Source organism: Bos indicus, chromosome 18 (genome assembly GCF_029378745.1).
Source record: "Bos indicus isolate NIAB-ARS_2022 breed Sahiwal x Tharparkar chromosome 18, NIAB-ARS_B.indTharparkar_mat_pri_1.0, whole genome shotgun sequence".
Lineage (NCBI taxonomy): Eukaryota > Metazoa > Chordata > Mammalia > Artiodactyla > Bovidae > Bos > Bos indicus.
In genome coordinates, this window is record NC_091777.1 from 55,456,946 (window position 1) to 55,481,323 (window position 24,378).

The 24,378-nt window shown below is 51.3% G+C and overlaps 1 protein-coding gene across 2 annotated transcripts; it reads left to right on the forward strand.

Annotated features, from left to right (window-relative positions):
* Positions 1-176: 176 nt before the first annotated feature.
* Positions 177-23,915, forward strand: ZSWIM9 (zinc finger SWIM-type containing 9). 2 transcript variants are annotated; one of them, XM_019979909.2, is made up of 4 exons: positions 177-277; positions 1,395-1,670; positions 9,511-9,823; positions 20,936-23,915. In XM_019979909.2, exons 2-4 carry the CDS (start codon positions 1,405-1,407, stop codon positions 23,117-23,119), a joined length of 2,763 nt encoding a protein of 920 aa, XP_019835468.2. In that variant the 5' UTR covers positions 177-277; positions 1,395-1,404; the 3' UTR covers positions 23,120-23,915. The 2 variants fall into 2 exon arrangements, with proteins under 2 accessions (XP_019835468.2, XP_070627483.1); XM_070771382.1 differs by having other exon boundaries at positions 200-281.
* The last annotated feature ends 463 nt before the right edge of the window (positions 23,916-24,378 follow it).

Below are 24,378 nucleotides of genomic sequence, written 5' to 3' on the forward strand. Positions count from 1 at the left end.
GGAGGACGCTGGGAGTTGTAGTCTCCCGGTCGTGAGACTCCCTGGAAAGGGGATGAAGTGGGGCGAGCCCTCCCGCAGAGCACGCTGGGAAACAGCCCCGAGCCACTGTTGCTCTGGATTGAGGAGTGACCAGCGGGAAAACGGAGATCTGGTGGGAGCCACCGCGCGAGGCACGGCGGGAAGAGAGGCGGGAGGCCGCGCGGGGCATCCCGGGAGCAAGGGCCGGGCCGGGCCGCGGCGCGGGGCATTGTGGGAGGTGGACGCCGCTCCGGGGCGGGTAGGTGAGTGGGGAGGGGCGGGAAGGGTGCACATCTGGGGGAGGGGAGAGGCACAGCTGGGTGGGACAGCCGGGATGGGAGGTGCCGCGGCTGGCAGGGCTGGGAGGGGTTGTGGAGCCTGGAGCCGGCTGGGAGTGGCTCCAAGAGTGGGGGAGGCGCAGCTGGACGTGGGGGAGCATCTGGGGCGATGCAGCCCGTCTGACGACGACGGGCCACGTCTAGGGCGAGGACGCCAATCTGGGGGAGGATGATAGCTGCACGTGGGAGGAGGGGGCCACAGCTGGGCCGCGCGGTGCATCTGGGCAGATGGGGACCGCAGATGAATACTGGTGACACTTTAGAGAATTGGCCATAAGTGAATGGGGCACACACCTGTACGTGAAGGGGCCGTACTCGATGTGGGGAGGACGTCTGGATACGAGAGCATCTCGGAAGTAGGGGCACAGCTGCATGTGGCAACCCCTGGGGGCCCCATCTGGGAGAGAGGCAACAGCCGCCTAGTATCTGAAACACATCTGGGGAGGAGAAAGCCACAGGTGCATGAAGAATAAGACTGGGGATGAGCGATCCATTACTGGAGGTGCGGAGCACATCCGGAGATCGAGCTTCTTTAGAAGGGCCGCGAGGGGGGGAGGTCGCAGCTGGATGTGGGTTACAGCCCTCGTATAGGCGCATGTAAAAGGGCGTTCTAGATGACCGGAGGCTCTAGAGGTTACCGCCAAGTGCAGAAGGCACATCCGGAAGGGGAGGGAATCCTACCTGGAAGCTGGGAACACATTCGGGAAGGGGTCCACGACTGAGTTTTAAGAGTCATATTTTGGGAGAGGGACCGTAACTGTACTAGGGATCACGTGTGTCTATGGAGGAGACCAGAACTGGAGTTAAAAGATCAGCCTGGCAGGTTCCAACTGTCCCAGGAATATAGCTGGGCGTGGGAGGAGGCCAAAGATGGGCTGGAGGCTAACGGGTACACCCCGCTCCCCGCCCCCGCCCCCTGCCCCACCTGGAGAGAGGCGTCAGCTCTGAAGAGGCAGGCGGAGACTGGAGCAAGCGGGAGACCTCCTCGGGAGAGGACGGATCTGATATCCAGGTGTCCTCCCCACCCCTCCCACCCAGGCGCCCCAGGATGGAGCCTCCACCAGGCACAGCGGCGGGGCAGGAGGAGCAGGAGCTGCGGGAGAGGGCCTTCTTCTCGTGGGCCGAGTTCAGTCGCTTCTTCGACGCGTGGTGCCAGCAGCGACTGGCACTCTTCTTCGTCAAGAGCTCCATGCACCTGGCGCGCTGCCGCTGGGCCAGCGCGCCCCCGCTCTACACGCTCATCGACGTGCTCAAGTACAGCTACGTGCGGCTGGTGTGCAAGGACGTGCGCGCGCCCAGCCGGCCCGCCGTGGGGTGCGTGAGCCGGGCTGGGGGCTGGCGGGGGGTGGTGTGCGTCCCGGGGGAGGGGAAAGCAGCGAGCCCGCACCCGGGAGACCGGGAGGGCAGAGATGTCAACTGAAACCGCTAAACCTTGAAGAGAGACTAAAGGGTCAAGGCTCAGACTAAAACTGAGACAGAGGCAGTTTGCTGGAGGGATGGAGAGCCACTTGCAAAGTGCGGCCTCCACTTAGAGATTTTCTAAGAGACCCGTGGAGAGGCACAGAGCGAGACACACACACACACCCAAGAGACATTAAAAAAGAAAATTCCAAAAACATGGAGACATGGCGCCAAAAACACCAGCCAGCCAGAAAAACAGGTGAGAGCCCAGATTTAGGACACCTATATGAAGAGGCTAGCTGCAGAGAAAGCCATAGGACAAAAATAGCTCCCCCGCCAAAAAAAAAAAAAAATCATTGCATTCAGTAAATCCAAGGCCAGGTCCCCTGCCAGAAGCTAGGGATATTTCACTTGGGGGGAGTTGGGGTGGGGGTTAGCAAGACAGACAAATTCCCAGCCCTTCTGCTTTCAGAAGGGACAGAAGAGTAACATGATATGAACAAGCTCACAGATAACAGTTCCCTCTAACTGTAATGCTTCAGAGGGCTTGAGGAATCCAGGAGGGCTAGGAGACACAACCAAGTGGCCAGGGGTATTTTAACTTACCCTAGTTTTAAACCCTGCACATTCTCCTTACAATGTTGGGTTTCCAGCCTCCCTTGCAACTCGGGAGGAGGCTGAGACATTGTTCCCGTGTGGCAGGCAGCCACCCCAATCAGAGGGGGCTTTGGCACTCAGGTTTGCCACAGACCCCACCACTCTCTGCCACCTCCTCCTCTGCCACTTCCTTTGTCTGTCTGGCCCTTGTCCGTGTACGAGTTGGAGACCCTTGGTTGGGGAGCCAGGGACAGAGGGGTTCGCTGAAGAACACAGGCTCTGCCTATGCTGCTTGAGACCGGCTCCACCACTTCCTGGGTGGGTCTCTTTGGGCGGCGAACTTCACACCTCCAAGCCTCAGTTTTCTCATCTATGGAAAGGGCTGTTGTAAGGTTACTGTGAGCAGGAAGGCGGCTTTCCAGTGCCTGGAACACGGGGCAGCTCAATACATAAGAACTGTTACAGGAGTCACATGCACAGAGAAGGAAGCTGGCAGCCTGGGGCCCACCACAGCTCTACTGCTCATCAGCCCATGACGCTGAGCTCGTGACATCCCCTTTCTGGGCCTCAGTTACCTCCCTGGGAAGATGGGAGAAGTAATATATTAATGGGCTTCCCAGTTGGCTCAGTGGTAAAGAATCCACCTGCAATGCAAGAGATACAGGAGACGCTGGTTCAATCCCTGGGTCAGGAAGATCCCCTGGAGGAGAGCAGGGCAACCCACTCCAGTATTCTTGCCTGGAGAATCCCATGGGCAGAGGACCCTGGAGGGCTAGAGTCCATAGGGTCACAAAGAATCGAAGATGAGTGGAGCAACTTGGCACGCATACACACACGATAGTATTGATCAGTAGGTTTTGTGAGGATTCAATGAGTGGATAGATTGAGATCATTCAAAAGGGGGCCTAGGTGATTGCTTAGTAACTACAGTTCTCATTCAGAGCTCATTAAGCATTTATTGTGAGGATTACAATTCTCAGTAGCTTACCCACTGCTTATTCTAGAAACAGACTTGGAGAGCTAGAAGTAGAACAGTATCAAACACTCATTATCACCCAGGTACCTAGAACATGAGAGCTTGTGGGGAGCTCAGGCCCAATCTGGAATCTCTCCTTGTTTTTGCTTTTTCTCCTTGTTAACAGAACCCAATTCAAAACAACAGATACTTACTGAGCCCCTACCGTATTCATGCTGTTCATAGGGTGTGTGGAACCCAAAGAGCTGATGTCTGCCCTTGAGCAGCTCAGGCATCTAATGGAGGAGACAAAGGCCACCACCCCTCAAAGATGGCCCAAAGTAATGAAAAAGACGGGCTTCCCTAGTGGCTCAATGGTGAAAAATCCGCCTGCCAATGCCGAGACACAGGTTCCATCCCTGGGTCAGGAAGATCCCCTGGGGAAGGAAATGGAAACCCACTCTAGTATTCTTGCCTGAGAATCCCATGGACAGAGGAGCCTGGCGGGCTACAGTCCATGGGATCGCAAAAGAGTTGGACACGACTTAGCGACCAAACAAAATGCCACAACAACAACAAAAAAAAAAAAAAAAAAGAGAAAGATGGAGGAGGATAAAAGAGGAATGATCAGCTGTACCAAGTTCCCAGGGTAGATCTGGAAGGCTGCCTGGAAGAGGTGACCGTAGGTGGTATTATCTCTGTATGTTTGTGTTATGTATGTATGTGACTTAACAAACACATGGCACATACTACATGCAGGCACTGTCCCTCTACACATTTCAGAGGGACCCAGGGGGCAGGAGGGATGGGAGGGAGTGACAGGCCAGCAAGGGGGTGAGGACCATGACTTGGGCTGGGCCTGGTGACTGGGTGGACAGTGGGATGGTCCCGGGATGCAGAGCCTGGGACTGGAGGTGATTGATGAACTGGTGGCTGAGGATGTGGGGGCCCATCACTTCTGAGCCCCTGTATTCCCTCCAGCTGCTCAGGCAGGGCCTCTCCAGTGTCACAGTCCAGGGACCAAGGACAGAGTCGGAAATGAGTTCATGAGAAAGGCCAGGAGACATGGCTGGAACGGTGTCAGGCCTAGACCCGCAGGGCTGAGTCCAAGAGCTGGGACTTCATCCTGGTGCTCCCCGGGGCTGTGAGCAGGGTCAGCTCTGGGGGTAGGAAGATCCTCTGGGGCCTGACAGGGAATGGACTAGAGGCGGGAAATCAGAGGCCAGAGAGGCGGCTGGGGCTGAGGGTTCAGGGAGCACACAAATGGGCCATCTTTCTAGCCCATCCTTTCCTGGAGGTTGCACAGTAACCCCCAAATCACCACTGGTGTATGTACCTCTCCCACTTTTCCCAGCTGTCACAGCACTCACCTCTTTAGAAGAGAACTCCCAACCTTTCCCAACACACACCAGCCTTTGAAAGCACAAACATCTTGAGAACCTGAAAGATCCAGAAGAATCCTGTGAGTGGAGTGCAGAACACAGCGGCGGTACTTTTTTTTGACGGCAAGACTTGCAGGATCTTAGTTCCCCAACCAGGGGTGGAACCTGCACCCTGGACAGAAAAAGTGCAGAGTCCTCACCACTGGACCACCAGGGAAGTCCTAGGAAGGTACTTTTAGAAGAAAAAAAGATGTTTGAAAACAGCAGCTACTTTTTAATTGTTTATTAGATATCAGCCCCCTTTCTCACCATGCATTTTAATCATCTCACTGAATCCTCTCAACGACCCTGCAAGGTCAGTATTATTATTAGCCCCTATTTCCAGATGAGAAAACTGAGGCACAGAGAGGTTAAAAGACTTTCCCAAAATAACACAGCTGCTAAGAGGGAAAACCAGAATTTAGACCCACACAATTTGACCATAAAACCCAGGCTTTTAATTACCATCCTATCTCCCTCACCTTTATTTCAATCATGGATCATTTTAATGTGAGAGTTCAATGTGCTAACACCCTAAGGATATTTTGGTCCTAGGTATCATGCATTTGTTCGTTTCATCAAGAGGTTTGTATTGAGCATCTACTATATGCAGGATGTATGTGTCTTAGGTGCTGTGATTTCAGCGGGGAGCATTCATTGCAGATGTGCATCAATCAAATCATCATGCCAGTATTGTGATGGAATCTGCCCAGGGATGGTCAGGGAGGGCTTCCTGGAGGAGGTGGTGCTGGCTCTGAGTTGTGAAGGATGAGTAGGAGTTATCTAGATGAAAAGAAGGGAGAAGGATGTTACATGAAGAGGGAAAGAACTTATGGTAGGTTGGTTGCAATTGAAATAGGGGGGGAAATGAATGGTTTCGAGAGTTTAGAAGGTGTGATAGGCAGGACTTGGTGGTGGGTGATTTCGGTGGGATGAGTAATAAGTGGTGTACCTGGGGTTCAGACAGTGGCATATAGTCATTCACTCATATATTTACTGAGCACCTCCCAGAGGCTGGAGCTGTTCTAGGTGTTGAAGATCCAGCAGTAGACAAAACAGACTAAAATTCCTGCCCATGTGGAGCTGACAGTGAGAGGGGCTTGTGGTATTGTTACCCCAGTTAGATGGAGAGAAGTGGCATGTGGAGGCTGCCATAGACCATTGTGTGACATAATGTGACCCCAGAGAGGGCACGTGCCATCCTCTGGTACGTCCATTCTTCTGGATGCATGGCTTCCCCTGGAGTTGGGGCTTGTTCTAGAGGCTGAAACACCCAGGCCCAAAGAGGTCAGACCAGAGAGAAAGCCCATGAATTTTTCTAGATAAATGTATGGGGTAGAACCCCATGAACTTGTCATTTGGTTAGATCAGAAATGGCTGCATGTTGGAAATTCTCTTGAGCTTCATCTGATACCATCGTGGCAGCTCCACTGTGCTGTGCTTAGTCACTCAGTCATGTCTGACTCTTTGTGACCCCATGGACTGTAGCCCACCAGACTCCTCTGTCCATGGGGATTCTCCAGGCAAGAATACTGGAATGGGTTGCGATGCCCTCCTCCAGAGGATCTTCGCAACCCAGGGATCAAACCCAGGTCTCCCACATTGCAGATAGATTCTTCACCATCTGAGCCACCAGGGAAGCCCCTCAGAGCGGCTTCACATTTTTCTTCTATTTAGAATGATTTGTACACTGAAGATTTTTCTAAATTTGCATTCTTTCTGTTACTTTAAGCAAAAAGTCTCAAATGCTTTTTGTGGATTTTAAAAATCTGTTAAACTCTTGGGTTTTACTTTGTGCATAGAGGGAAAAAAAGAATTGTCTCTGATTTAACAGAGACAATTCCAAGTATTTAGACTGAAGGTTTCTCGGGTGGATCCTGAGAAGGATCACCCTCCTCAAGGACTGTTTAGAAAGAATGTGGGAGCCTTTAGGGGCTGGGGTGTGCTACTGGCATTTACCACCCGGAAGCCTTCTTAACTCTACCAGACCCCAGATGGTCTATGTTAGAAGGGTTGGCAGACTAGGAGCCCTGGGGCCAAGTGCAACCTGCAGCTCATCATTGTAAATAAAGTTTTATTGACACACAGATACACCCATTCAGTTACATATCATCCATGGCTGTGTCTATGGTATAGCAACAGGACCTGTAAGTTTGCTGACCCCTGCTCTATAAATGTGAAATCTACCAAAAAATGCCAATCTCACCTCCCCATGGAGAAACACAGTCCCCTTTTCGGACAACAGATGTCAATTTAAACATTATCAGAGAAATATATACTCTGATGTTTTTCTTTTTGTACTCTGGTTTTCTTTTCCCGCACCCCACTCCAGTACTCTTGCCTGGAAAATCCCATGGATGGAGGAGCCTGGTGGGCTGCAGTCCATGGGGTCGCTAAGAGTCAGGCATGACTGAGCGACTTCACTTTCACTTTTCACTTTCATGCATTGGAGAAGGAAATGGCAACCCACTCCATTGTTCTTGCCTGGAGAGTCCCAGGGACGGGGGAGCCTGGTGGCCTGCCGTCTATGGGGTCACGCAGAGTTGGACACGACTGAAGTGACTTAGCAGCAGCATTCTCTTTTTCACCGTGCTGGATGTCATTCCCTAAGTTGATGCCAGGTGATGGGCCATGCCCTGCAGTTTGAAAACCACTGTCTGAGACAGGCTTTTGCTCACACACATAGAGATGTATAAGGGCATGTTAGCTCACGTGTTGTCTGTAAGGGAGAACTGGAGACAACCTAACAGTTGGCATAGTTGTGGAGTGGAATATTAGGCAGCAAACAATGAAACAGAAAGTCTTGGAGAGCTAACGAGTGAAAAAGCAAGCTACAAAATGTTATATAGAGTGTGATGTTTGTATTAGTTTCTAGTTGCTGCTGCAACAAATTACCACAAACATTGTGGCTTACCACACACATCATACAGATGTGTGATCTTACGCTGCTGAAGGTCAGAAGTCCAACACGGGTCTCAGTGGGCTAAATCAAGTTGTCTGCAGGGTTGTGCTTCAGGAGGCTGCAGGGGAGAATCTGTTTCGTTGCCTTTTCCAGCTTCTAGAGCCCACCCCCATTCCTTGGTTTGCAGCCTCTTCCTCCATTTTCAAAGCCAACAGCATAGCATCTTTCAATCTGTCTCTGACTTTGATGCTCCTCTTTCCTTTTTCCCCTTATTTAAGGACCCTTGTGATTCCACTGGGCCCGTCTGGATAACCTAGTATCATCTCCTCACCTCAAATCTGAATTTAATCATATTTGCAAAAGTCTGTTTGCCCTGTACAATAACATTTGCATGGCTCCTTCAACTAAGGTGTGACTATCTTTGTGTGTATGCGTGCGTGCAAAGTTGCTTCAGTCGTGTCTGACTCTTTGTGACGCTATGGACCATAGCCCCCCCAGGCTCCTCTGTCCATGGGATTTCCCAGGCAAGAATACTGGAGTGGGTTGCCATTTCCTTCTCCAGGGGATCTTCCCGACCCAGGGATCAAACCCATGTGTCCTGCATTGCAGGACATTTACCACTGAGCCAACAGGGAAGCCCATTTTATATATAGAAGTGTGTATATTTTAATCCCAAACTTCTAATCCCACCCCTTCCCCTTATGGTAGCCATAAGTTTGTTTTATATGTCTTTGAGTCTGTTTTGTAAGTTTATTTGTGTCATTTTTTTCAGTTCCATGTATAAGCAGTATCGTATATTTGTCTTTGACTTAAAATCACTTGGTATGGTAGTCTCTAAGTACATTTGTATTGCTGCAAATGGCATTATTTTATTTTTATGGTTGAGTAATATTCTACCATATCTGTGTCTACATCTGTATATAATACAGATATCTCACCGTAAGGCTTTGTGTTCCTTTGATACCTCATCAGTTTGAGCACCTTTTCATGTATACAAAGTTTTGAAACCTTGTAAAATCATTTTCATTGCTTATGAATACATAAAAACACATGTGGGAATGCTCAGTACCCCCTTTTGGGAGTGGCTACCTCTGGGGGCAGAAGGAGGGAGGGGATTTAGTTGGGACAGAGTTCACAGAAGGCCTCGGCTTGCAGTGTTGTTATTGCTAAGTCAGAAGCAAATACAGGAGTATATGAAACATTTTATTTCTTCAAATTGATTAAGGTAAGTATGATAAACCATGCATTCACTTTTAATAGAGCTGGGGGTGGTGGATACAGAATTCTAGCACACATACAGCCCTCCCCCATGTTCCAGACACTGTTTTCCAGTACTTTCCAGGTAGCAACTCTTTTAATCCTCACAACAACCCTATGAGAAACGTATGATGATTGTCACCTCCCTTTTAAGAGGAAACTGAGGCCCGGAGACCTGAAGCAACCTGCCCAAGGTCACACAGCCAGCATATTCTTAAGGCCCTCTACTCTTCTCTGTGCTCAAAACAATTCTTTTTAAAACAATTCTACTGAGAGTTGATTAACAATGTTATGTCAGTTTCGGGTGTGCAGCAAAGCGATTCAGTTAAGACATATATTCTTTTTAGATTCTTTTCCATTGTGGGTTATGACAGGGTATTGAGTATAGGTCCCTGCACATACAGTAGGTTCTTGTTGGTTATCTAGTTTCTATATAGTAGTGTGTTTATTTTATTTTAGTAGTGTGTATGTTTTAATCCGGAACTCATAATGAATGGATCCCTCCCCCACCTTGAAACAATTCTTAATGTTAAAACCTAAGAATAAAGGAGAGAGAGAGAAGGCAGAAGAGGGCGGGCAGTGGGGTGATGTGACTGGCAGCCGTGATCCTTCCTTCCGCAGGCCCCCCCAGCCTGGCTGCCCGGCCTTCATCATCGTCAAGCTGAGTCCGCTGCGGGACCGCCTTGTGGTGACGGAGTGCCAGCTGACTCACTCGCACCCGGCCTGCCCGCTCGAGTTCGCCTACTACTTCCGCCCGGGCCACCTGCTGGCCAACGCCTGCCTACCTGTGCGCACCACCAACAAGATCTCCAAGCAGTTCGTGGCCCCGGCCGACGTGCGCCGCCTGCTCTCCTACTGCAAGGGCCGCGACCACGGCGTTCTGGACGCCCTGCACGTGCTCGAAGGGCTCTTCCGCACCGACCCCGAGGCCAAGGTGGGGTCTCGCGAGAGGCAGGCGGGGAGCGGGGGTATGGGGGAGAGCCACGCCCAAGTCTCGCGGGTCTTTCATTTCATCCATCCATCCATCCTCCCATTCATCATTCTCGCCTTTCATTCATTCCTTTCCACATTCATTCAGCACTTATGGAGGCATGGGATGGGGGTGAGAGGCGGCCGCCAGCAAGACACGCACAGTCCCTCAGAGAACTCATCCTCTAGGGCCGCGCCCTGCAGTAGAACTTTCTGCCGGGATGGGAATGCCTTATGATCCCACGCCGCCCACTATGTTAGCCCCGCAACCACATGTGGTTGTTGCGTGCTTGTCATGTGGCCAGTCGGACTGAGGAACCCAATTTTTAAATATTACTTCGTTTTCACGAATTGAAATTTAAATAGCCACCTGTGGTGATTGGCTACTGCTACCGTGCAGTGGTCGCGGGAGAAACCACAGACAGGCATGTCCAAATGTGGTATCAGGTCAATAGAGTTGGGGCTAGGTAGAAAAGTATCCGGAGTGATGGACGGTGCTATTAAAAAATTTTTTTAACTGAACTACACAAATAGAAAATGCACAAATGATAAGTATGGAATTTGATGAGTATTCGCAAAGTAAAAACACCCCGGTCAACCAGATCACATCTTAGTAGGGAGGGTACGCCATGATATAATGAGATGAATGGGGGTTGGAGGGGTAGGGGAAGAATCCTAAAGGAGAATAGGGCAAGAGTGTGGACAGGGCCCGTTGTAAGGGTGCTATTTTAATGTGAGTGGTCAGGGAAGGCCTCTATGAGGACATGATGGTGAAGCTGAGGAGACAGACTGGAGGGAAGGGACACCCCCCCCCCCAATCATTTTGTCTTTGAAAGGAAATGGATTCCAGGCAGAGGGAAGAGTCATTGTAGAGGCTCTGAGGCTGGGGGGAGATCGAGGTGCTGGAAGAATGGCGAGAATACTGCCTCTCTGTGAGGAATCTTTCTGCTGGTTTGATCTGACTTCAGAGCCAGGGAGGATTTAAAGGGAAAGAAGGAAGGGAGGGAGGGAAGAAGAGAAGGAGGGAGGAGAGAAAACTGGTTTCTCCTTTCTCCTTCTGGCTGTGCTTTCATGCATGGAAGAGGTCCCGACTCAGGATAAAGATGAGGTGTGAACCTGTTACCAACTCCAAGCTCACTCTACTTGCTGCATGAGAGGCCAATAAATCCAAGGGCCGAGGTGTTGAAGGAAGGAATATGACTTTATGCAGAAAGCCAGCTGACCCAGAAGATGGCAGACTAACGTCTCAAAATAACTATCTTCTTGTTGCCGGGAGGAAGCCAGTTCTGACTCCATGTTGGAAACTGTTTCTTTGACTTGCTTTTATTATTATAATCATACTCAAGGGCTTGCCTGGGAGGACCCTGCCCCTCTGCTTGACTGTAAACTAAAGTTCCTTTGTTCATCTCCTGGAGAGATAGTTTGTGCTTGCCCCCCTGTGAATAGAAGAGAGTAACACACCCCTTCTGAAGGTTGGACATTCCCTTGGAGATGTTTTGCAAGACTGAAGACCCTTTCACTTTACTTCCCCACTGCATCTCCCTCTCTGTTCTGCCTTTTGACTTTAGTTCCTCATTGCCTCTTTCTCTCTGATCTATAAAACAACCTGGCGTCCAGACCCCAATAAGATGGTTATTTTGAGGTGCTAGCCTGCCATCTTCTCGGTCTGCCAGCTCCCCGATTAAAGTGTCTTCCTTGCCTTCCGAGAGACCTCACCTCGTCTCTCAGATTCATTGGCCTATTGTGCAGCGAGGAGAACGAGCTTGGACTCAGTAACATTCTCAGGGCCTGGATGCCAGGTTCTTTTATGGATAGGAGATGGAGGGAGGTGAGAAAACAAGTTAAAAAGACCATTTAATTTTTGAAAATACCTCCTAGAATGGCAAGTCTCAGGCAGGGGAATGTGTTAGTTTTTCTTTACAATCATTCATAGGTGGGTAGGGTCAGATTATCTCCCTGTGAGCTAAACAAAGGCACTTTAGCTTAAGGGTCAGGCAGAGGGGGCAGGGTTCTCTGAGGCAGGCCATTATGTATGATTATAACAACAAAAACAGCACACACACACACACAAAAACCACGAGGGTTAAAGCCATAGAAACAGCAAGGAGTCAAAATTAACCCTTCCCAGTAACAAACCCACTCTCTAGAATCAAGTCCAAGCACTCTTCCCATCTCCACCTCATGCCCAGTAACAAGCCCTCTTTCACACCCAGCCCCCTATCCACACATAATATTGACAATTTCACTAACGTTTATCGGGCACTTACTATGTTGCGGGCACTGCCCTAAGTGCTTTATAAATGGTGATTTGTTTCAAATCTCACCAGCACACTACAAGGAAGGAGTCCACCATTCTCATTTTCATTTGGCAAATAAGGAAACTGAAGCACAGAGAGGGCAAGTAACTGGCTGGAGGTCACACCGCTACTTAGCGACAGAGCTGGACTTCAGACCCACACGGTCTGGATCCAAGGACATGCTCTTTACCACTCTGTATATTCCTCAGTTTGAAAATGAGGTTCCTGCGCTTCCTTGTCAGTTCCAGCTCTTTCCTGGAAACACCCTGAGTAGGCTCACCCCTGCAAGAAGCAGCATGTTCATATTGGAAAGACTCCAAAGTCAGTGGATCATCCTTCTAGCTCCCAGTCTGGAGGCTGTCATGAAATCCACCCTCAACTGAAGTTGGTCCTGGGTCTGTGACTTGCCCTGCCTTAATTTTTTTCAATTGAAGTATAGTTGATTTACAGTGTTGTGTTAGTTTCAAGTATACAGCAAAGTGATTCTGTTATGCATATACATACATCTATTCTTTTTCCTTATCGGTTATCACAAAATGTTGAGTTTAGTTCCCTGTGCTATACTCAACGTTGGTGCTTATCTATTATATATAGTAATGTGTATATGTTCCTGGAGGAGAGCATGGCAACCCACTCCAGTATTCTTACCTGGAGAATCCCCATGGACAGAGGAGCCTGGTGGGCTACAGTCCATGGTGTCGCAGTCAGACACGACTGAGCGACTAAGCACAGCACAGCACGGCGTGTATATGTTCATCCCAAGTTCTTAGTTTATCCCTGCCCCTGCCTTTTCCCTTTGATAACCATAAATCTTTTCGTTTCTAAGTCTTTGAGTTTATGTCTGTTGTGTGAATAAGTTCGTTTGTATACTTTTTTCAGATTCCACATATAAGCATTATCATATGATATTTGTCTTTCTCTGTCTGGCTTACTTCACTTAGGATGATAATCTCTAGGTCCATCTGTGACGCTACAAATGGCGTTACTTCCTTCTTTTTCATGGCTGAGTAGTGTTCCGGTGTGTGTGTGTGTGTGTGTGTGTGTGTGTGTGTACGCTAAGTCGCTTTGTCGTGTCCGACTCTTTCCCACCCTATGGACTGTAGCCTTCCAGGCTCCTCTGTCCATGGGATTCTCCAGGCAAGAACACTGGAGTGGGTTGCTGTGGTCTCCTCCAGGGGGTCTTCCCAACCCAGGGACTGAACCTGGGTATATTATGTCTACCTGCATTGGCAGGCAGGTTCTTTACCACTGGTGCCACCTGGGAACCCCATTACATACACACACACACACACACACACACCCCCCACATCTTTGTCCATTCATCTTCTGTCCATGGACACTTAGGTTGCTTCCATGTCTTGGCTCTTGTGAATAGTGCGGCTGTGAACTTGGGCTGCATGTGTCTCTTCAAATTAAGAGTTTTCTTTGGATATATGCCCAGGAGTGGGATTGCAGGATTATATGTCGACTTGCCTTAATACTTTTGAAAGAAATGAAGAAGTTCTAGAAAACCAAGACACAGACTAGTGAAAGGGCTCTTCCTTTAAAAAAAAAAATTTAAATACTGGTGTTTTGAATATGTAAGACGGTCACATGGTCCTAAATTCAAGAGGTACGAAGGGTATGTAGTGACAAGTCCCCTTGACATATCCTGTCCCTCGGGGCTCCTCCTCAGAGGCTTCTGGAGTATTCAGTGGCTTATCCATCATTTCTATCTTTCTGTTTTATAGCCCAGCGCTGTCCCACAGAACTTTCTGTGATGCTAGAAATGATTTGTGTCTTGCTGTCCAGTAGGCTAGCTCATGTGGCTATTGAGTGCTTGAAATATGGCCAGTCTGACTGAGGAACTGAATTATTTTATTTGGCTGTGCTGTGCCGGATTTTTAAGTTGTGACTTGCAGGACCTTAGTTCCCCCACCAAGGAACCAATACATGCCCCGCTGGAGTGGAAGTGTGGAGTCTTAACCACTGCGCTGCCAGGGAAGTCCCTTGAATTCTTCACTGAATTACACGAACGGAAATTTCAGTAGCCCCATGTCGCTAGTGGCTTCTGAACGGAACGGCACAGCTCTCTGCACAGATAACATTTGCATGTGTTTCTTTTTAATCTTCTTTGCCCTCCCCCCTCCCCCAGCAAGGCAGCGCATCACACCCACTTTTCTGCATCTTGCTTTGTATGCTGGGACCTGCCAGACGTTAGCATCTTTTGTTCTTCCCCTGGGGCCGCTCAAATCCCCCTGAGAAAACTCCAACCACTTGGCTGGCTGGAGGGTAAAAAAAGACAACCATAGGCTTACAGAGCCATTTCACCGAGGGTATCCCAGAGCCCTATCTGAACCTGGAGCTGGTGCACCCCCTGGTCTCTCACGGCTCAGTCTCAGCCTTTCTACCTCTTGTTGGCTCCCAAAGCGAATCTTCTCTGTGTCCTGTTTTTTACATCAGGCTAGTCATTCGGGGAGTGATATGGTAACAGCTAGAAATTTGCTTTTATGTGGACATACACTAAAAACGTGATATACATTCTAGCTGAACCATTTCCTGGCTGGGGAACATCCAGTAAGTTGTGAACACAAGTTATTAATACACAACCTCTTTGGACCTTGGTTTGTTCATCTGTAGAATGGAGATAATCAAAGATACTACTTCATAGGGTTTGGGGGCTTGGTTTAGGGTCTGGTGGCTCAGACCATAAAGAATCTGCCTGCAATGTGGGAGACCTGGGTTTGATCTCTGGATCAGGAAGATTCCCCTGGAGAAGGGAATGGCTGCCCACTCCAGTATTCTTGCCTGGAGAATCCCATGGACCAAGGAGCCTGGCAGGCTGCAGTCCATGAGGCCGCAAAGAGTCGAGCATGAGTGAGCAACTAACACTTTCATAGGGTTTAGGGTTGTTGTTTTTGTAGGTGTGTGTGTGTGTGTGTGTGTGTGTGTAAGGAACAGTGCCCAGAAAGTTGGAAGCCCTATATGATTTCGCTATTTAGCTATTATTTTTATTCCTTCATATTTTTGGGGAGGTGGGGACAGTCTGGACACTGTCCACATGTTATTCTGTTATTCTGTGCATGTGAAAAAGGAGGCTGTGTGCCTGAATATAGGAAGATGTGTGGTGGGGAGTGTTAAGTGGTATGGTTTCCAATATTCACATCACATTCTGATGTGGAATCTGGTCTACGGATGTTGCATCCCAGGGCCACCGATCTGTGGGTCTGAGATGGTACCCACGCTCATTCGCATCCTCCCAGCTGCTCCTCCCCCGGCCACTCCATCCACCCTTGTGCCCCACCATCCACCATGCACCTCACCCTGGAAGCCTGGGAGGCAGGCCCGATCACTTCTGTGAAGGGTCTAATGGTCAGAAGCATGGACCCTGGGCCCAAAATGCCTGAGTTCAAATCCCAGCTCTGCTGCTTACTACCTGTGTGACCCCAGACAAGCAACTGAACTGCTCTGTGCCTCAGTTTCCCCATGTGAAAAATGGGATGGTAGTAACAGGCCCTGATGTTCAGGATTGTTGTGGGAGTTGAAAGAGTTAATGCCGCAGAACTGTGGAGATAGTTTTTCCCAGCAGTTTGCATGTGTGTATTAAGTCGCTTCTCTTCAGTCATGTCTGACTCTTTGCCACCCCATGGACTGGTAGCCCGCCAGGCTTCACTATCCATGGGATTCTCCAGGCAAGAATACTGGAGTGGGTTGCCGTGCCCCCCTCCAGGGGATCCTCTCAACCCAGGTATCAAACTGACGTCTCTTACGTCTCCGGCATTGGCAGGCGGGTTCTTTACCTCTAGTGCCACCTGGGAAGCCCTTTGCTCTGTTTGCTTTTCTCTTATTCCTTTTCACAAGGAGAAAAAGATAAGAAGCTTACTTAATACAGTGGACACGTGTAAAGTTGTTCTGGAGGTTTTTTTTAACCCGTTATATCTATTAATATTTTCTTTTCGTTTCTGTTTTGTAACAGAAGTATAGTTGATTTGCAATGCTGTGTTACTTTCTGCTGTACAGCAAAGTGATTCAGTTGTACATGCATATACGTTCTTTTTCCCATTATTTCCATTATGGTTTGTCACAGGATACTGAATAGTTTCCTGTGCTATTCAGTGCTGTGCTTAGTCACTCAGCGTGTCTGACTCTTTGCGATCCCATGGACTGTAGCCCACCAGGCTCCTCTGTCCATGCGGATTCTCCAGGCAAGAATACTGGAGTGGGTTGCCATGCCCTCCTCCAGGGGATCTTCCCAACCCAGGGCTCTAACCCAGGTCTCCTGCATTGCAAGAGGATTCTTTACCGTCTGAGCCACCCAGGAAGCCCGTGCTATACAGTAGGACCTTGTCATTTATCCTTTTTTTTTTTCTTTTTTTGAGATGTAATTGACATATAACATTCTGTTAGTTTCAGGTATACAACATAAGGGTTTTTTTTAATATTTACTTATTTTTATGTATTTACTTGGCTGTGTCTGGTCTTAGCTATGGCATGCAAGATCTTCCTTGGGAACAATGACTCTCTAGTTGTGGCGCCCAGACTCCAGAGCGGGTCGGGCTCAGAAGTTACAGCGCTGGGCTTAGTTGCTCCACGACATGTGGGATCTTAGTTCCCCAATCAGGGTTCTAACCCACATCCCCTGCATTGCAAGGTGGGTTCTTAACCCCTGGACCACCAGGGAAGTCCCCATAAGGGTTTTGATATTTGTATATATTGTGAAATGATCACCTCAGTAAGTCTAGTTAGCATCTGACAACTTTTATCTTTACATTGGTTTCTACACCAGCTCCATCGAATAAGACTTTTTGTGTTGATGCAATGTCCTGTCGGCCCCAACCCACAGAGTAGACATTAACCTCGCCCGGCTGCTGAGCAGTGAAATATGACCGGTGTGACCGAGCAAGTGAATTTTTACATCTTTTTAAGTCTTCATTTAAATGTAAATTGCTACTGTATTGAACAGAGCTGTCCTAGATCGAAACATCTGCTAGGATAAATTAAATCATAAAGTAATGGTAGGTATAAAAATTAATGACGGTTGAAAAAACTGATTGTGGTGCTGTAACTGGCTCAGTGGTAAGCCGACTAGGCTTTTCCATAAAATGTATCAAATGCCTCTACTCCTTAAGATGCTGAATGTACAATTTTAGGGTGGGGGAGGCAATTTCCGTGTTCTTTTTGGACTCTGCTAGGCTTTTCAGTGGAGAAGGCAATGGCACCCCACTCCAGTACTCTTGCCTGGAAAATCCCATGGACAGAGGACCCTGGTAGGCTGCAGTCCATGGGGTCACGAAGAGTCAGACACGACTGAGCGACTTCACTTTCAGTTTTCACTTTCATGCATTGGAGAAGGAAATGGCAACCCACTCCAGTGTTCTTGCCTGGAGAATCCCAGGGATTGGGGAGCCTGGTGGGCTGCCATCTGTGGGGTTGCACAGAGTCAGACACGACTGAGGTGACCTAGCAGCAGCAGCAGGCTTTTCAGAGAAGGCAATGGCACCCCACTCCAGTACTCTTGCCTGGAAATCCCATGGACGGAGGAGCCTGGTAGGCTGCAGTCCATGGGGTCGATGAGGGTTGGACACGACTGAGCGACTTCACTTTCAGTTTTCACTTTCATGCATTGGAGAAGGAAATGGCAACCCACTCCAGTGTTCTTGCCTGGAGAATCCCAGGGACAGGGGAGACTGGTGGGCTGCTATCTATGGGGTCACACAGAGTCGGACACGACTGAAGCGACTTAGCAGCAGCAGCAGGCTTTATTTTTAATAGAATTTTTTGTTGTTGTTACTGTTTTGGTGTTTGTTTTTGTTTTTTCTTTTACTTTGAAAGTGGAGAACTGTGCATTGCTTTTTAACCCGTTTTGAGGGATGAGGTCAGATTATGGCAGAATAGTTTGTGGAGAGATCTATGCTTAACTTATATTCCAACCCTGATTCTTCAGCTGTGGGTCAGCTCTGCAGGGCCTGGCTGAAACAGCCTAGCTTCCTGCCTGGTAGAGGGGACCTAAGCTCATTGCCACTAATCTCCCTACCCCATTAAGTGACTTTCGTGCAAAAATAATGAGGCCAGAGTGGCTGAGGCCAAGGCAGACAAAAGGGACAGGAGATGAGGTCCAAGGGCCTGATCATCCAGCTGGATAGCTGTGGGGTGAACTCTGGATTTGACTTGAAGTGTGATTGGAATTTCTGGGAAAGGTTTTCAAGCAGAGGAGGGGGTGATCTGATCTTGAAAATGCCCCCTGGCAGCTCTGTGGGGGACTGGGAGAGACAGGGAGCCTAGTGGAAGTGGCTACAGTAATCCAGGTGGGAGATGGTGATGGTTCTGACCAGTGGCCATAGGGGTGGGGAGATGGGGTCAGATCCTGGACTTATTTTGAAGGTTGCTGCTAGATTTGGGGATGGGTCAAATTTTTAAAAATACATTTATTTGCTTGCACCAGGTCTTCGTTGCAGCACATAGAAGAATCTTTAGTTGCGGCATGTGAACTCTTAGTTGTAGCACGTAGGATCTAGTTCCCTGACCACAGATCGAACCCATGCCCCTTGCATTGGGAGCAAGGAGTCTTAGCCACTGGGCCCCCAGGGAAGTCCCTAGGGGGTGAACTGCATGTGGAGGGTGAAGAAACAGAGGAGCTAAGAGTCAGCCTTGAGTGCTGGGGACTGAGCTATAAAGTGGATGGTGGATTCGAAACCAGGATTCAAAACCAGCATTCCCTGAACTTCCACTCCAGAGATAGTGGCAATTGCTACACACTAGCATTCATTCACTCACTCACTAGGGATGTATTGAGCTGTGGCTCAGGCCAGGTGCCATTCAGAGCACCAACGGCTGCAAAAGTGAAATGAAACAGTATCCTTGTGATGCTGACATCCTAGGGAGGGCAAACAGGCAGCAAGCAAAACAGCAAATAAAAATGTAACACGCTTCAGGGGGTAAGTGTGGAGAGAAGTGGCTGGAGAGAGATGGGTGTTGGCTTAAATGGGGTGTTCAGAGAAGACCTTTGTGAGCACCTGGTCTTTAAGCATGGATGATAGTTATGATAATAAGAAACACTTCAAGAGCACTTACTGGTTATTGAGTGAGTATTGTTGAATAATAGTAATATTATTTGTCAGCGCTGCATGCATGCATGCTCAGTCGCTAAGTCATGTCCGACTCTTTGCGAACCCATGGACTACTGGCCAGCCTCCTCTGTCCATGGGATTTCCCAGGAAAGAATACTGGAGTGAGTTGCCATTTCCTTCTCCAGTGGATCTTCCTGACTCAGAGATTGAACCTGGATCTTCTGCACTGGCAGGCGGATTCTTTACCACTGAGCCACCAAGGAAACCCACTTGTGCCCTGAGATGTTCTAAATACTTCCATTCATTTCATCTGCCTAGTCACACTCTCATCATCATCATTTTGCAAATGATAGAGGTCAGGGAAGTGGCCAGAAGCTACACACAGCCAGGAAGTGGGGGCTCCAGGGTCTCAGCTCAGGCCATCTGGCTCCAGACGCTATGCTAAACCTGACCATCCATGCATGAAGGAATGACTCTTCATTTCCCAGAAGGGGGAACTGGGAAACGAGGGGGTTAAGGAGGAAGCTGGGCACAGAGAGCCTGAGTCACAAGGTTAGGAAGTGGTGGTGCAGGGACTCAAAGCCAGGCAAATTGGCCCCACAGTCTATGCCCTTGAATTCTAGACCAGTGGCTCTCAGACTTGAGCATGCATGGGAACCCCGGGTGCATGCATGCGTGCTCAGTCGCTTCAGTTGTGTCCGACTCTTTGTGACCCCATGGACTATAGCCCATCAGGCTCTTCTGTCCATGGGATTCTCCAGGCAAGAATACTAGAGTGGGTTGCCATGCCCTCCTCCAGGGGATCTTGCCAACCCAGGGATCAAACCCGTGTGTCCTGCATTGCAGGCATATTCTTATACCACTGAGCCACCAGGGAAGCCCTGGAAACCCTGGGAGAGCTTGTCAAGACAGATTGCTGGGCCCCTCCCCCTGAACTTCTGACTCAACGGGGCTGCAGAGGGCCTGGGAATATGCATTTCTGTCAAAGAATCAATAGGTGATGCTGATGCTGCTGATCCAGGACTTACACTTTGAGAACCACTACCCTAGCTGCCTTTGAGTGTAGGAAGGAATGAATACCCAGTTTCTATTAGGGGGAACTGAGGTTCAGAGACGCTGTCTAGTGGGCAAAAACCACACAGCTCTTAGATGGTAATGCCAGAATCGCAAATCCAGGCAATCTGGCCTGCGTGCTCAATGTCTCAATCGTGTCCCGTTCTGTGTGACCCCATGGACTGTAGCCCGCCAGGATCCTCTGTCCATGGAATTTGCCAGGCAAGAATACTGGAGTGGTTTGCCATTTCCTACTCCAGGGGCTCTTCCCCATCCAGGGATCGAACCCACATCTCCTGTGTTTCCTGCACTGGCAGGTGGATTCTTTACCGTGGCTCCACCTGGGAAGCCCCCAGACAATCTGGAGTCGGGTTTTAAACCATTCCCCTGCACTGCCTCCTGCTGGTCAAACGGATGAATGAATGAATGGTTGGAGAGCATCACAGACTCAATGGACACGAATTTGAGCAAACTCCGGGAAATAGTGAAGGACAGGGAAGCCTGGAGTGCTACAGTCCATGGGGTCTCAAAGACAGGGACACGACTTGGGCACTGAACAAGAACAGCAGCAATGAATGAATGGATGGAGTCCCAATTCCCGCCGAGGGGGGGAATCGTGGGCAGGGCGACGACCCCTGAGCCTCTTGACAGCTCTCCCTGCCTCTCCTCCCACGCCCGCAGGTGAAGCTGGTGTTCGTGGAGGACCAGGCGGTGGTGGAGACCGTGTTCTTCCTGACGTCACGCACCCGGGCGCTGCTGCGGCGCTTCCCACGCATGCTTCTGGTGGACCGGCTGCCGGGGCTGCAAGGCGCGCTGGATCTGCTGGCGGTCCTGTGCGTGGACGGCGCGGGCCGCGCGCGTCAGGCCGCGTGCTGCGTGGCGCGCCCGGGCACGCCGAGCCTGCTGCGCTTCGCTCTGGCCTCGTTGCTGCAGAGCGCGCCAGATGTCAAGGGCCGCGTGCGCTGCCTGACTGCCGGGCCCGAGGTGGCGGCGCAGCTGCCAGCCGTGCGCCAGCTCCTGCCCGGCGCTCGCGTCCAGATCTGCAGGGCGCAGGGCCTGGAGACACTCTTCAGCAAGGCGCAGGAGCTTGGCGGCGCGGGCCGCGAGGACCCGGGCCTGTGGCCCCGCCTGTGTCGCCTGGCGGGCGCGTCGTCCCCCGCCGCCTATGCCGAGGCCCTGGCCGAGCTGCGGGCCCACGGCCCGGCCGCCTTCGTCGATTACTTTGAGCGCAACTGGGCGCCACGCCGGGACATGTGGGTGCGCTTCCGCGCCTTCGAAGCCGCCCGCGACCTGGACGCGTGCGCCTTGGTGCGCGGCCACCGCCGGCGTTTGCTGCGTCGCCTGAGCCCCTCGCGCAGCGTGGCGCAGTGCCTACGCGATCTGGTGGCCATGCAGTGGGCCGACGCGGCTGGGGAGGCGGCGCCCGACATCTCCGACGACGCGGGCCCTTGGCCGGAGGGGGAGCCAGGGAGGGGAGCACAGGTGGAAAACCAGAGGTTGAAGGGCCTAGAAACCAGAGACTGGGGAGGGGCGTGGAAGGAGGGAAGTTTTTGGAGAGAAGCTCAGGTGGAGAAGGAGTGGGCCCGAGGGCTGGAGACCAGAGACCGGGGAGGGGCTCAGGTGGAAAGTGAGAAGGGGAGAGGGTTGCAAATCCGTGACTGGAGAGGGGTCCAGTTGGAAAACCAGGTGAGAGAGCTAGAGGGGAGTGTCTGGAGAGGGTCCCAGTTGGAGAAGGAGCGCTTGAGAGCTCCCGAGATCCGAGACTGGAGGGGGGGCCCGTTGGAGGGTGAGAAAGATTGGGGGCTGGAAGGTTATATCTGGAGGGGGGCCCAGGTGGAGGACCAGAGGTTGAGAGGACTGGAAGGGTATACCTGGAGGCTGGCGCAGCTGGAGGATCGAAAGGTTAGGGTGCTGGAGACCGCAGACGGGAGGGGGACCCAGTTTGATTGCGAGAGAGTCAGGAGTCATGATGGGAGCTCCTGGAGGGGGCCCAAGTTGCACGATGAGCGGGTAAGTGGCCTGAAAACCAGGGACTGGAAGGGGCTGCACTTGGAAGCCGAGAAGGAGAGGGGGCTGGAGGTCAGAAACTGGAGGGGGGTCCCTGTGGAGAAGGCCCTGGAACTGGTCCCCGAGAATGGAGACCCCAGGGGGCCCCAGTGGGGAGATGGGAGGCAGAGAGGGCCAGAGACTAGAGAAGGAGGAGCGAGGTTGGGTGTCAAAAGAAGAAGGGGCCTGGAGGATGTAGTTCTGATCCAGCTGGGGGACCCTAGGGGGGCAGGCCTGGAGAATGGAGACGGAGGGGGTGCCCAGGCTGGCAGCCCCAAGAGCAGAGGCGGGCAGGGCAGGGAGTGTGGGGACCCAGGAGGGGGCTGTCTAGGGCTGGGGGATGGAGTCACGTGCAGCGCCCCAGTGGGGACCGTGTCAGAGGGTGACCCAGAGCGGGCAGCCAGAAGGAGGAGGTACCCGGCGCCAGGGGAGAGCTCGCAGGAAGGAAGTGGCGGAGAAGGCCCAAGGGAACCAAAGAGGCCGTGCTGCCCTTCAGGGGACGAGGAGGTGGACTGGGAGCCGCTGGCCAAGTTCCGAGCAGCCTGCGGGCCAGAACTGGCAGAGCTGGTGGCCGAAGAGCTGGCCTTCGCCCGGCAGCACGGGACCCGCGGTTTCCACTGGACGGGGGCTGGCTTCGCCCTGCAGGACGGCGCCTCGGACTTCTTCCTGGACGGAGCGCTGACGCGCTGCTCCTGCTCCATCCACGCGGCGCGCCGCCTGCCCTGCCGCCACGTGTTCGCCGCACGCCTCCTCACCGGGGCAGCCTTATTCCACATGGACCTGCTCAGGGATTGCTGGGGGAGGGCCCCCGAGCCCTGAGCCTGCCGGCCCCTGCCCGTGACCCTCCACGGTGGGAGCGGGAGGGTGGGGGCGGGAGGGCACGCTTCGATCCCAAAGATAACAGGGCTGAGGCCAAGAGGGCCACCCCATTCTGTCCCCGGCCACCTCCTGGGGTACCCAGGGGCCCCATCTTGGCAGCTGGCCTCTCTGGATCCGAGGGGGGAGCCGACAGTGTGGTCTCTGAGGTTCCGTGGCAGATGGTGGTAGCCAAGGGATTCTCCTTCGGAGAGGAAAGTTGGGGTAAGAGAGTGTAGACAGGGTCAGGTCGGGTCAGGAGAAGGAAGGGGATAGAGCTGGGGGAGGGGAGGACACCAGGATGTGGGGAGAGCCTGGCAGGAGGAGGGAGAAAAGCAAAGGGGGATGAAGGAGAGGGGAGGGGAGACAGGACAAAGGAGACATGGAGGAGAGAGGATAAGGGAAGAGGCAGAAATGACGAAGAAATGGAGACAAGCAAGAGGAGGTTGGAGAGGGTGGGGGAGGGGAGGAGGAGATGAGCAGATAAGGAGATGAGGATGAAGCAGAGGGAAGGGGAAAAGGAACCGGCAAAAGAAAGGAAGGGGAGAAAAGAAATGGGAGGGGTTTGATTTGGGATTTCTCTGAGGCCTGGAGTCTTGGATCGCCTTTGCCTACTTGTTGGTCATTCCCAGAAGAGACAAAATTAGAGGGGGGCCCCGGGGGTCTGATGGGATGGGATGGGCTGGGGGGCTCTCCAGCAGGGGAGGGTAACCGTCTGGACTCTGGCGCTTCAAGATTGGAATAAAACAGTACTATTTTGGTTTTTGTGCTGAGTTCTTGGCTTGTTGGGGGTGGGTGGGAGGCCGAGACCCAGAGGACAGTTGAAAAGGTCCAGTGTTCCTCCTCATTTTTTTTTTTTTCTCCTATCAACAGGCCCTACAGGGGCTTGATGAAATGTGGGGACCCAAAATGAATCCATCTCCATGGCAGCTCAGGCCCCATCTTCCCTTGCCTGGGCCAGTGGGCCATGGGGACAGCTTGCCAACACCTGTGGATGCTTTCCACCAATGACTAGTCCATGCCAGTGATTGGTTTAAGATGGGGCGTGTGCCCTGATCCAGGCCAGTGGGTCTGCTTAGGGTAGGAGACTTCTAAAAGTTCTCTCAGTCCTAAGGAGAAGCCCGGAATGCAATGGTTAGGCCTAGAGCTGCTTACAAGGCTCTTAATAAAATGTGAGAATGAAGGATATCATTGACGATGACAGAGCTAAGAGAGGAAGAAAA